Genomic DNA, 14,222 nt, shown 5'->3' with positions numbered 1-14,222 from the left:
CCGAAACGTTAACTCTGTTTTCTCCTCCACAGATGCTGCCAGACCTAGTGAGCTTTTCCAGCAACTTTGTTTTTGTTCAACATTTCAGGACAAATTCAGCAAGGCTACACTCTAGAACAAAGCCTCAAGGCATGAGTCAGAGACACATATATACTCTGACAGATTCTCCTTTCTTGTAATTCCTTGCTGAATTTATCCTTTGTGACTGATTATAAACTGTTGTAACCTGGGAGTGGTCGAATGGCAGAATAGTCAAGTAGATCCACTTAGAATGCTGCACACAAAGTAAAATATGATCATTATTCAAGTAGCATTATGACTAAAATTGACATATTCCATTTTTTCAACAGAGTGTTGGTCCATAGTACAAAGCTATTGTGTCTCATCCCAGCCAATGCTAGCCAAGCAGACAGCTTGATCCTACAGGTAAGTTTCACTTGCATTGAATTATGCATTAAATCCAATAAAAAAAACAACCTGGAATAATTCACTGGAATAAAATAATACAACCTGCTGCCAAGCCACCAGAATTAAATGATGCAATGTCATAATGGTGTCACTAAAGGTCCCTTTGTATTTTCTTCAACAATTTTATCTAAGAGGAGTTGGCAGGCGGCAAGTGCACATGGATGATTTTGTAAAACATTTGATGTATTTGGACTTTCAAAATTTTGAACGATCTGAAATGTTTACTGAAATAAACAACTGACCAACAGTTAGCTATTTGGGGGAGAAGCCAACTCTTTATACGCCCAATGATGAGATAACTGGCGATTACCCTGGTGTAATAATTCATTACCATCTATTATGTAGGACACAGTAAACTGAGATTACGACTATTTACAGGAGTGATAAGTTCTTTGCTTTGTGGAATTGGAAGTTAGATCAAGGTGGGACAATGGATTTAGATTTGGATTGATTAAAATTGCTGTTGTGAGTTTAGCTGAATGATTCCATCCCAGAATCAATAGGGAATTGGACACTTTGACAGCAGTCTTACCACCCTCAGTGCAATGGAACACAATAATGAATAATCTCCAGATGAACTGGAAACAGACAACTAGTAATCAACAATAAATCACTAGACCCCATAGATTGCTCTGCAGTTAGATGACTGGGGACATAGCTACTTACTAAGCCACTATGGGTCAGATGAGTATAAACATGAAGTGAACAACAATAAATGAACTACACCACCAAGCATTCTGTTCCTACTGTGGTGAGTCCCAGAATGTATGAATAATAATCCAGTCTTCAACACAAAATGACCAAAATAGTGGTGGGATCTTTCTCACTCAAGGTGGAGGAACACTAAATTCAAATCAACTGAATAGAAGCAGAGTCTCAATTATTTTCTTCTGGTCACCTAGTTATAGGAAGGATATTATTAAACTGGTGAGGGTTCAGAAGAGATTTACCAGGATGTTGCCAGGTATGAAAGGTCTGAGTTATAGAGGAAGGCTGGAAAGGCTGGGACTTTTTTCACTGGAGCATAGAAGGTTGAGAGGCGACCTTATAGAAGTTTATAAAGTAATGAGGGGTATAGATAGGGTTAATGGTAGGTGTCTTTTCCCTAGGATGGAGGATTTCAAGACTTTTGAGGTGAAAGGCGAAAGATTTTAAAAAGACATGAGAGGAAAATTTTTTACAGAGAGGGCGGTTCGTGTGTGGAATGATCCTCAAGAGGAAAATACAAAGTGGGTACAATTACGACGTTTAAAGATATTTGATTAAGTACGTGAATAGGAAAGGTTTGGTGGCATATGGGCCAGGAGCAGCCAGGAGGGACTAGTTAAGTTTAGGATTATGGTTGGTATGAACTGGTTGGACCGAAGGGTCTGTTTCCATGCTGTATGACTCTCTGACTCTATATGAATCAAAGTGAACTCAATATTCTGGTGGACAATTTCAGTTCATCCCTAAGAAGAGTGCAGACTTAAGCTGTAAGAAGGCAGCAAGTGGGAAGGCCAATCAGCCCCTTGAGCATGTTTTACCATTCAGTTAGATCATGGTTGATCCATGTCTTAACCCCATTTACTCACCTTTGTTCCATTTCTCTGAATACGCTTGTCTATCAATCTTTTATATCAAGTTTAGAAATCTCCAATTAAACTAACTTCAACAACATTTCAATCTAGCCTTTGATTCGAAGATTAAAGTTTGGTGACAGAGGTCTGTTTGAACCTGTCTGCCTGTTTGAACCATCCTTCAGAGATACTGAAATCCATGCTTCCCATCGACCATTTCCCCTACCCCACAACTGCATGTTGCATGCACTACAACATGCCCACCTCTTGAAATGTGATTTGGCACTTCTCACTTCAGCTGGAGGATAAATATTGCACGAGCAGATCACCAGTCCATCAAACAAGGAAGAAGGTGTAGAAAAAAAAAAACCAAAAGAACTGCGGATGCTGTAAATCAGGAACAAAAATAAAGTTGCTGGAAAAGCTCAGCAGGCCTGGCAGCAGCTGTGGAGAAGAAGACAGAGTTAACGTTTCAGGTCCGGTGACCCTTCCTCAGAACCGCTGGTGGCTGGGAAAACGTCAGTTTATATGCATAAAATAGGGAGGTGGGTGGGGTAGGGAGTAAACGATAGGATAGAACCCAAAGAGAGAGAAAGACAGTTGGACAGACAGAGGAGTTGCTAACGAAGGTGTAGATCCTTTGAAGGATCCATGCACACTGTAAGTATTTCCTCCCTTGGCATAAGTCCTCTTTGTGCCTCCTCATCTGACCTCCAACACCTACCCTGCTACCCACCTCCTGACCCTCCCTACGGTGCCCAATCTCTCCTCACCCAAACCCTCAGGGACTTCTCTGGGTCTGGTGTTACCCTCAATCTTCATTAGCTTCCTTTTGCAGTGCCACACGGCCACACCTGAGTTTAGGCTGCTGCTCGGGTGCAAGGGATAACAGGCAATCAGATGGACCAACAGCTCTGGAGGACAGGGCACTCTTTTTACTGGTGGGTTGTCAGACAACCAACTCTCAGCTCATGTAGCCTGTAGTGCATTATCACTGCAGGACGGCCGTTGGGAAGTGGCAAAAACAGACCAAAATCCCCCAGTGAAATTCATTCTCATGTGTGATACAGTAGAAAACAACAAACTTTAATGTTAATGCTCCAACAATAACCCTGATAGAAATATTCACTGCCAGTGAGTATAGGTGTTTCATTACCCCAGCAAAACCTATCAAAAGCCAGCCAATTCTCACTTGGATGAGGGTGAAGGTGAATGGTTGCTATGAATGCTAAAACAAAAATCAGATAAACTCAGGTGCTGATCGATTCATAATAGCATATTCCTGTCAAATGCTACAAAAACTTATTGTGTCACTGCTAAAAGTACTTAAATATATATTTATTTCTTCAACCGCTTTAAGAGTGAATGGAGGTGGGAGAGGGTTGGTAATATCACCAGAGATTTCTGCTCACAACATCCAAGAAAATAGTTTCAAGGCCTGATTTGTTTCCTTTCTTTCCCCCACTCTTTATTACATTGCAGTTACAATGTTTGTAAGATTGTCACATTTTGGATTGTGTCTTTAATTTGAGGTAAAACAGGTCACATGACCTGTTTTGAAGTCTGCCTGACAGAAAGCCTGGGCAGTTTAATTGTCTGAGATTAAAGGAGACCCAGATTGTTTTTACTGGGAAGACAGTGCAAGTTTTTGCTTTTGCAAGGTAATAATCCTGAAATAGTTAATGTTGAAGTTGCATTAAGTCCACCCAACCTGATAATGTCAGATACAGTCTTTGGGTAGAGACGAGAATTCTCCCCTCTCCTTCATAGGGAGCAGAGTTATTCTGTGCAGCTCCTTGGAATCCTCAGTAATTAGACCTGACTAGTAACGTAAGTTGTGCTCATTCTTGTCATACAATAAGCTACCTTGTTAATTAAGATAAATACATCTTCTTTTTAGACCCATCTATCATCTGGTAATTAGACAGGCCCTGGACACATTCTAGACAAAGGAGAATAAATTACCTCAAATAACCCTTATCTTGTGTTTCATACTTGGGGAAGTAATGACCTAGTGGTATTATCACTGGATTGTTAATTCAGAGACTCAGGTAATGTTCTGGAGACATGGGTTCAAATCCTGCCATGGCAGATAATGGAATTTGAATTAAATAAGAATTTCAATTAAGAGTCAAATGACGACCGTGAATTGATTGTTGATGGTTGGGGAAAAAGCCCATCTGGTTCACTAATGTCCTTTAGGAAAGAAAATTGCTGTTCTTACCTGGTCTAGCCTACATGTGATTTCAGACCCACATCAATAAATGCTGGTTTAGCCAGTGACACCCTTATCCTGTAAATGAATGAATAATAAACTGGCAGAGGTGCCAGATACCGTGAAATGCCAATCAGCAGTGGGAGTCAGGGCTAATACCAAAGCAGAATGTGTGCCAACAGTGAACAAACCATGAGACTCCAAAGTGTTGAGAATGTTGGACTGTGAACACTTCTGCTTTAGATTGTCCATTTACTTCCAAGATAAAAGTCATTGGGGGGGTCCCAAGGATAGCTAATCAGCAGTTCTACCTGGAATCAAGGCTCATGTAACTGCTATTGCCATGGAGATGGGCTTTGCAAAGGAAAGGGTCTAAGAAATCCCTGCAAAATACAGACAAGCTTAGTCCGTCAGGATCCAGATGAGGCTGTAGCTAAAGGCTAGAAGTTTCTATCGTTTGTTGTATAAAAGTCCAATGGGAGGTCCACTTGGATTGAAATGACCAAATCCATCAGGAGTCAAAACAAAGTTAGAGGATTCATCTATTTTTCACTAGAGGAAGAACCTCAGAGTGGGGAAAAAAACACTTACTGTGAAAGACAGAGATTAAGGTTTAGAATGGAAATACAAGGAGTAAATCCAATGGAGATAAGAATCAACTCAAGCCAATTATGTGACCATAGGAACAATAGTAGGCCATTCAGCTCCTTGAGCTTATTCCACCATTGAGTGAGGTCATGGCTGATCTGTCGTCTAACTCCATATACCTGCCTTTGATCAACATCCCTTATCACCTTTGTTTAACAAAAAATTATCAATTTCAGATTTACAATTAACAACTGATCCATTGCCATTTGTGGAAGACAGTTCCAAACATTTACCAATCTCTGTTTATGAACATGCTTCCTAACATCTCTCTTGAATAGAATTGCCCTAATTCTCAGACTACACCCTCTAGTTCTAAAATCCCCAACTAGTAGAAATAGTTTATCTTTATCTACCCTGTCTCTTCTTGTTAATATCTTGAATTGAACTTAAAAGACAGAGTTAAATGTACCTGTTTAAGTGGGCTTTCAGTTGTGCCGAACAGAAAAGGGACATATTCTTCTGGATGGTTTAAATTATAATTGCCGACATCAATAGCATTTAGTCAACAATGCTTTTAGTAATTTTTTGCAGTTGAAATCTTAAAACATAAAATCTTTCTGTGTAATCCTTTCACCCACTAACTAGAGGTTCAGCTATTTTTTAAAGTTGTCAGCCTCTGCAGGGATCATGACAATTGTCTGTCTTTTGCACTGTAAAGGATTGAGCATGAAAATTGGCTTTACGGTAGGAAACAGAGGGTGGTGGTGGAGATTGTTTTTCGGACTGGAGACCTGTGACCAGCGGTTTTCCACAGGGATCGGTACTGTGTCCTGTTTTGTTTATCATTTCTATAAATGATTTGGATGAGAATATAGGAGGCATGGTTATTAAGTTTGCAGATTACACCAACAGTGGTGGTATTGTGCACAGTGAAGAAGGTTATCTAAGATTACAAAGAGATCCTGATCAATTGGGTCAATGGGCTGAAGAGTGGTTGATGGAGTTTAATTTGGATAAATGTGAGGTATTACATTTTGATAAAACAAACAAGGGCAAGCACTTATACAATTTTTGGTAGGGCCCTAGGTAGTGTTGTAGAACAGACAGACCTAGGGGTTCAGGTATACAATCCTTTGCAATTTGCATCACAGGTAGATAGGGTGGTTAAGAAAGCATTTAGCACACTTGCCTTCATTGCTCAGACCGTTGAGTATTGGACTTGGGACATCATATTGAGGTTGTACAGGACATTGGTGGGGCCTCTTCTGAAGTACTATGTGCAGTTCTGGTCACCCTGTTATAGGAAGGATTATTAAACTGGAGAGTGTTCAGAAAAGACTTACCAGGACGTTGCAGAGAATGGAGATTTTGGGATATAAAAATAGGCTGGAACTTTTTTCACTGCAGTATAGGAGGTTGAGGGTGACATTATAGAGATTTATAAAATCATGAGGGGCATAGATAAGGTGAATATAAAAGGTCTTTCCCCTAAGGTGGGAGAGTTTAAAACTAGGAGGCATATTTTTAAGGTGAGAGGAGAAAGATTTAAAAAGGACATGAGGGGCAATGTTTTTACACAGAGAGTGGTTAATGTGTAGAATGAACTGCCAAAGGAAGTGGTGGATACAGGTATAGTTTACAAGACATTCGGATAAGTACATGGATAGGAAGAGTTTGAAGAGATATGGGCCAAATGCAGGCAGGTAGGACTAGTTTAGTTTGGGAACATGGTCAACTTAGACGAGTTGGACCGAAGGGTCTGTTTCCATGCTTTATGACTCTGTGAATATAAGGAAATTGGGTAAAATACTGAGGAACAGACTCTCCTATAGAAACTCTGCCCATCAAGGAGTCAATTCCCACAGAAAATTGCAAGGCAAAATTGTTAAGAAAAGACATAATATTCCAGTGCCCTGTCCCAATGAAAGATTGGACAATTTTGTGGCCACAAACCAAAATAAATCAATGAGGGAGCAAAAGGAATGTCCAACACAATCCTTAATTCCATTAACTTCCACATTTTATCCCAGCTGATTGACTTCAATGTGAAAGTTGCTGGAATTAATTTTCAATTCAGCATTTCTTTATTCCTGTTTGCAAAACAAATCAAAATCTTGGCAACATTCCCAACATTTGATAAGATATAGGAAGCAGAAGGTAATCTTTTAATAAATAGACTTTTTTGTTTTGATTTACAAAGTATGAATGTTCACTGCTCAGAAAATGAATGGAAATGATAAATTAGAATAAATAATACATTGGTATTTCACTGGGAACGGAGACTTAAAGCTTTACTGTTAATGAGACATTTGAGTTCCACACAAAGGGTATTCACAGCAATATTCTTTTGAACAAAAGATTGTTTCTATTCAATCATGGGGTGTGAGCATCACTGGTAGGGCCAGCATTTATTGCCTATCCCTTATCACCGTGGAGAAGGCAATGGTGAGCTGGCTTCTTGAACTGCTTCAGTCCATGTGGCATCAACACAACCATTGCCCCTCCACCCCAGTGCCTTTGGGAAGATAGTTTTGATTCAGCAATACTGAAGGAAAGCAATATATTTCCAACTCAGAATGATGTGTGGCTTGGAGGGGAACTTGCAGGTGGTGGTATTCCCATGTATCTGCTGCCCTTGTCCTTCTAGGGGACAAAAATGGAAAAATGATAGTGGATTTAAAAATTATGAGAGGTGCATATGGGTAAATGGTTTCCAATGATTGGTGAGTCACTGACAGTTGGTGACTTTAAGTGTAGCCCTAGGTTAGAAGAAATGTTTTAACACACAGTTACCTGAGTGCGAAGCTAATTACAACATTCATAATGGTAACTCTTTAAAACAGAATTAAAAGCATCCAGGAAGCAGAAAAATGAGATCAATATAGGGGATAAGGGGCAAGTAAAAGAGACTGTTCAAGGATCAGCTCCCAATTAAAATCCTGAATGTACTTTAGGTAAGGAGCATTTCTGTCCTCTGATTTGTTAGTTTCAGTGATCGGTGCTAATTATAAAGAAAATACAGCATTTATATTGCACCTATCATGTCTGAAACTCTTAATGTGCCTTGCACAATGGGTAACTTTGAAAAAGACTGATTGCCATGCACATTGTAGCACAGTGAAATCGTTATTTGGCTGCTCCCTGTTATTTGCAATGTGCTGGTAAGGAATTTTAATACTGTTTCTTGCTGGAATGTTAAAGTATGTCCAGTATCCAAAATGTAACTCGTATCATTTTACATACAGATAAATTTTCCAGCCTCACTCTTGGTCATGTTTTCACGACCTGCTCCTGCAGACCACTGGCACTCTGTCACCAATATAGATGAAGTGTCCAGAAAACAGATTACGAACATCCAACAGAAACATTCTCTGCTTTTGTAAGTATGTCCCCTGTCTCTGAAGCATCTCTTTGGCTAGGTCTTTGGAAACTGATTCTTGTGTCTTAGCCCTGACATGAATGCTGCAATGTTTTTCTTTCAAAGAGCCAGCATGAGGACAATTGATTGAAAGGCCACGTTCTGTACTGTAGGATTCCATATAGTTGTTCAAATCTGTTAGGGGGAGCCAATGTCATTTCTCAAAGTTAGTCTGCATTCATCATATTCAAAATTAAAAGAATTTTGTTGAAAATGCGGCTGACTTTATAGGTGAGGGAATACAGTAGAATCAGTTTGCCTGCATTGTCAGAAGGTATTCAAATTGGCACCTAACAGAAGGCCTGTTATGTATATTGAGTTTTATGCCATAGGAGAGATTAAGGGAAATTCATATCTGTAGCTTCCAGCAACACAATAATGATAGGGTTGGCTTTCTCGGGGGCAGGCTGCATTGTCGGTCTTTATCTGTGTCCTGTTCCACAATATCCAAGGCTACGGATGCAGCAAGACAGGTAATGTAGTATTAAAAAGCCAAGCACCCTGACTACTGATAAGTTAAATACTTTGAGTCATTTTCTGTTGCAGTGTCTGACAGTATTCTGGAGGAGGTGTTTTAGTCGAGTTCCTGCATTTGCCAGACATTGTCACCAGATCCGTGCAGGGATGGCCTGTACACTCAGAGACTGCAACATATATGGACATGGCCGTCACAGTGCCTCTGGTTCTGCAACATGTCTGGGAGATTGAGCCAAGGCTGTGGAGTGGGTAACTTCTGTGCCTTGTACATTGTCAACTTGGAGCGCCTCAACAGTGATAGAAGGCATGTCAGACAATATACTCAGCATCTCAGTTTCTATACCTATTCAGGCCCTTCACAGCTCGCCTCTGTACTATCTCCATAAGACCATAAGACCATAAGATAAAGGAGCAGAAATTAGGCCATTTGGCCCACCAAGTCTGCTCCGCCATTCAATCATGGCTGATACGTTCCTCAACCCCATTCTCCCACTTTCTCCCTATAACCCTTGATCCCCTTGATAATCAAGAGCCTATCTATCTCAGTCTTAAATGTACTCAATGACCTGGCCTCCACAGGCTTCTGTGGCAGTGAATTCCATAGATTCACCACTCTCTGGCTGAAGAAGTTTCTCCTTATCTCCGTTCTAAAAGGTCTTCCCTTTACTCTAAGGCTGTGCCCTCGGGTCCTAGTCTCTCCTACAAATAAAAATATCTTCCCAACATCCACTTTGTCCAGGCCATTCAGTATTCTGTAAGTTTCAATTAGATCCCCCCTCATCCTTCTAAACTCCAATGAGTATAGTCCCAGAGTCCTCAAACGTTCCTCATATGTTAAGCAAATCTCATGGGAGTCCTCATCTGAATCCACCGCAGCAGTGCATATCACTCCTCACCTCATCCTCCCAGTGAAGTGGCCAATGAACCTTCTGGTTGTAGCTCATTCATGCCCAGTGACTCACCATGTGCTGGGCCCAACCTCTGTACTCAACTCAAAATAGTGCCAGGATCTGAGCTGGTAGTTTGCTCTCCTTCCTCCTCCTGGAGCTGGTGTGGTTGGGCAGACAACAGTTCTCAAAGCAGCAACTCAGAATGGGAAGATTGTGAAGCAGGAGGGGGTCTCAATTGGGAGAGAGTCAGTACATGGTCACGGCATTGACAGTCCATCAGCTAGAAGAAGGGCGAAAGTGTTCTGGGAATTGAGAAGCACTTCAGGCAGGAAGATACCACCATACTCAATGTCTCCCTAAAAGTTGGATGCCAGGGGACCCATCACAGCTGGCTCCACAATATAGAGAACCATCTCCTCTTTAACACTCAAGAGGTGCAGTCATCCATGTCTCCCACTGGTTCTACTCCACTCTGTTCTCACCTGATCCTGCAACAGAGATTGTCAGATGTCATTTTGCACTGTTTTTGAGTGCTGTGCCTGTCCTGGGTGAATATGTGGAGACTGTGAGAGGCTGAGGAGAGAGTGACAGCATTCGCTTATAGGATGAGATGAAGGATGTTAGACAGGAGTCCTGAGCATCAGGGACTGCAGAATGATGTGGGTGTTGTGCATTAAGCAGCAATTTGCTGTTGTGGTGAGTAGGTGGATTCACAGACTCTGACTGCCCCTTGAGACCTCTTAGAACAAAGCTTGGATCCCCACTCCGTGGTTTCCTGGCCACCAGTTCCCACTCCCTTCCGAGAGAAAGGATCTCGGAATGTGAACATTGTCTTTCTAGATGGAGGTGGTCGTGGGTTTGGAAGGTGCTGTCTGAGGAAATTGGTGAATTTCTGCAATGCATCTTGTAGATAGTACACACTGCTGCTACTGAGCGTCGATGGTGGAGGGAATGAATGCTTGTGGATGTGGGTCCAATCATCGGGCTGCTTTTTCCTGGATGGTGTCAAGCTTCTTGAGTATTGTTGGAGCTGCACTCATCCAGACAAGTGGGGAGTATTCAATCAAACTCCTGACTTGTGCCTTGTAGATGGTGGGCAGGCTTTGAGGATTCAGGAGGTGAGTTACTTTCCGCAGTATTCCTAGCTTCTGACCTGCTCTTGTAGCCACTGTGTTTATGTGGTGAGTCCAGTTGAGTTTCTGGTCAATGGTAATCCCCAGGATGTTGATAGTGGGGGAGTCAGTGATGGTAACAGCATTGAATGTCAAGGGGTGGTTGTTAGATTGTCTCTTATTGGTGATGGGCATAGCCTGGCATTTGTTTGGCACGAATGTCACTTGCCACTTGTCAGACATAAGAGAATAGAAGAAACACAGAGAATTTGGAGAGTTTTATACATGCAGCAGGTTACAGAAATAGGGAGAGGCAAGGTCATCATGAAATTTCAAAACAAGGATGCGAGTTTAGATTTCAATGTGTGCTGGGAGCCAAAAGAAAAGGTAGTATTAATAATTTCTGCAGAAAGTTGTGGAATGATTTGCTGGTAGCTAAAATAGAGGCCATTGCATCATTCCTAAGGATACATTAACATTTGACAGAGAAGATAACACAAGACAGTGAGATTCATATTGGAATGTTGTAGCAAAGACTTGCCAAGTCAAATGGCTTCTTTCTGTGTTTGAAGATTCTTTGACCCTGTTTGCTATTGTTTGTTTTAATTGAGTAGCAAAACTGCCCTGCCAGTGTAATAGAAGAGTCATTTTGTAACTTCCAGACTCTGACGGCAATCTTGTTAATTTGCGCATCAATCCATTTCTCTGAGGTCCATCATTTGACCAAGTTGATCCTCTTATCTGTCTCTGTTGATGAGAATCCAAGTACAGAATAACAAGATTGAAAATCTTCAAGTTTGGGTTGGTGAGGCAAGGCAGACAAAACCTATTATACAAAGGTCACTACATCCATGAATGAGTTACCAGAAAGAAGCAGGCCTGAATTCATTGCATGTTGTGAAAGTTAGGCATGAGAACAGTAAGATCCCAGAACTTATTCTCATTTGTCTTGAGCTGGCTGATTTGTTACAGTGAGAATTGGAGCAGTTGAATTAGCCTTGTTGCCCTATTCACTGGGGTAGCAATTCCTGATGGTATTGTGAGTGCTGCATTGCTGAAAGTCTTCTATTTCTTTTTGTTCTTTCTAGCACGGTGCTGAGTCCACCTTTGTCTTTCTTGACTGAGATAAGAATACAGATTAATCCTGTTCTGCATGGCCCAGTACATTAATTCAGATGTTTTTTTTTTACTTTAACACGTAATTAAAACACTTCATGTGTCATGTTGTTTCTGTTTTTGAATCAATATCATGATGTTCCAAGATTAATTAGACCCTGTTTGTACTGCCCTGTTCAGTACAGTGCTTTGGAACACAATTTATTTCTCTGATCTGGTTTTGAATCCAACTCGTTTCACTTTCTCGCACAGTAAAAAAGCAACGTTCACATTCCTTGGCAGGGATTTTGATCAAATGTTCAAAAATGGAATACCTCAGATACAAAAGTACTCAATCAATCTGATATTAATTGACTTTGAGTTGACAATTCCCATATCAAGGGTGACAGGGATTTGAAGCGCAAGAATCTAAAAGACAGGTAGCTGGCCTCGGATTAAGGCTCAGATAAATTGTCAAAGAAAGTTTTGACTTGTGTCATGCTGGCTCAGCTTTTCACTCAAGGGAAAATGTTCCAATTCTGAAATGCTGGTATCATTCATCATGACTACAACCTGTCAGATGTCAGGCTTGGTGTCACAACATTTTCACTTCCGTTCTGCTGTTGTTTGCAGGATTGAAGAAGAAGAGAAAAACTTGCTCTGGACAAAACGTTCATTCTGTAACAGTTCAAACTGTTTCCTTCCTCTCTTACTGGGCAGTGCACCTAGCTGTGGTTCAGATTCACTGTCTGAGAGTTATGCAGTGCTCAGGAGGTGGAACATTTCAGCAAACCCTTTGGAGACACTGGGACTATTGCTTTCAAGGTAAGAGTCTGTCTGATCTCCAAGTGATTATCCTCCCACTTACCAAAAATGTTCTGGAAATATTAGACTTTATTTAAAGATAATAGATTCTAAAGATTCTCCTTCATCAGTTTCATGTTTGGGCTAAGGTAGCCTAGTAAGTCACCTTTAATTTTATCATATTAAATGCTTAGTCCTGGGAGATACAATGAGTTATCATTTGGGCTTTTCACCTCCTTGACTTCATAAAAACTGATGGGACAGAAGTTTGTTTTCTCTGCCAAGAAAAGTCCTTCAGAAATATATGCTTGTGAGTATCAAGCAAAGTAAATGTAATTTGTCAACATAAAACTGCACATCGCCTCTCAGTTTCAGTCAGGGATCCACATGGATGGCCATTGTAGGAAATACAGGTGTCATATTGGTATGGTGTCACGATGCGGTTAGGATTGAAAAATGTAGACAAAGCATCTGAATCACTCTGAGTCAGCTGAAACTAGGTCCATCCCTTCACTGTAAACAGTTCAGAAGGATCATGCACCCAGATTAGATCGTGTGGCACTGAAGTTTAGAAATTATCAGTGAAGAAGCTGTTGTGATTTTGTCACATTCACATCTCTTGGATTGAAGGAACTAAATAGGGAATTGGTGTTTTATACAATTCTGTGTAATAATAATTTCTATCGATTGGATTTTTTCAGTAGGTGGCCTTTGCTTATTTGTTTTGTATTGAACAGAGTGTTTTAATTCGGAGGCGAAGATAGCTGTGTGGGAATGTGTTTGGCAGGGGCTGTAGGATCGGGGAAATGGCCCATCTGCAACCCTCTGATCAAGCCTTGATGAACCAACTCATAAAACTCTAAAGCTCCAAGGTACCTTTGCAAATCCATTTCATACTTGTTATTTTGTCATGTTTCAACTTTGTAGTTATCAAGTTAAGAAAGGTTTGCCTCAATGTGGTCTAGGTCCTAAATCAGAGAACAGAGATTGGTCTGTAACAGCAATTGGAGAAGAAAATAAATGAATAGGAACTTTGATTTAAGCTTTGCATTTAGGGCCCAAGAGTATCTAGGAACGTGGGAACTTGAGTTGGCCCTCAAGTCTCTTTTATCGTCCAATTGATCAATCATGGCTGATCTGTATTTTAATTCCATCTGCCCACTTTGATTCCATTGCCTTTAATATCCTTTCCCTCATGAAAATCTATCAATCTCAGCTTTGAAAATTTGGATTGTCATTTTCAAAATTTACAACTGTTTTGGGGAAGTAAGTTCCAGATTTCCATCTTGCTTGAGTGAAGAACTGCTTCCTGACATCAACCCCAAAATAGTCTAGCTTTAATTTTAAGGTCCTGCCCCTTCATTTTGGGCTCCATCACCAGAAGAAATAATTTCTTTCTATATATCCTTTTATTTCTTTCAAACCCTTCAATTATGTCACCTCTTATTCTTCTACACTCAAGGAATTACAAGGCTAAAGCAGGCAGCCTGTCCCAAAACAACTTTTTAAATTTGGTTTAACATGGTGCATAACTTAGGTTAACCTGAAGACAAAAATCTTGAATTTAGCTGTGAAGAACTTTTATTTTCATGAAAT

General features: G+C 40.6%; 1 protein-coding gene across 1 annotated transcript in view; it reads left to right on the top strand.

The window, feature by feature from the left end:
• Nucleotides 1-14,222, top strand: part of LOC125485812 (phosphatidylinositol 4-phosphate 3-kinase C2 domain-containing subunit beta-like) — a 140,991-nt gene that overhangs the window by 56,619 nt on the left and 70,150 nt on the right. The window contains exons 12-14 of the mRNA XM_048610566.1: nucleotides 351-426; nucleotides 8,076-8,209; nucleotides 12,456-12,647. Coding sequence (XP_048466523.1) covers nucleotides 351-426; nucleotides 8,076-8,209; nucleotides 12,456-12,647 — 402 coding nt within the window. The remainder of the gene's footprint in view (nucleotides 1-350; nucleotides 427-8,075; nucleotides 8,210-12,455; nucleotides 12,648-14,222) is intronic.

Source organism: Rhincodon typus, chromosome 22, assembly GCF_021869965.1.
Source record: "Rhincodon typus isolate 14 chromosome 22, sRhiTyp1.1, whole genome shotgun sequence".
Lineage (NCBI taxonomy): Eukaryota > Metazoa > Chordata > Chondrichthyes > Orectolobiformes > Rhincodontidae > Rhincodon > Rhincodon typus.
Note: the sequence above shows the minus strand (reverse complement) of the source record. Positions and strands in the feature narration are given on the sequence as shown.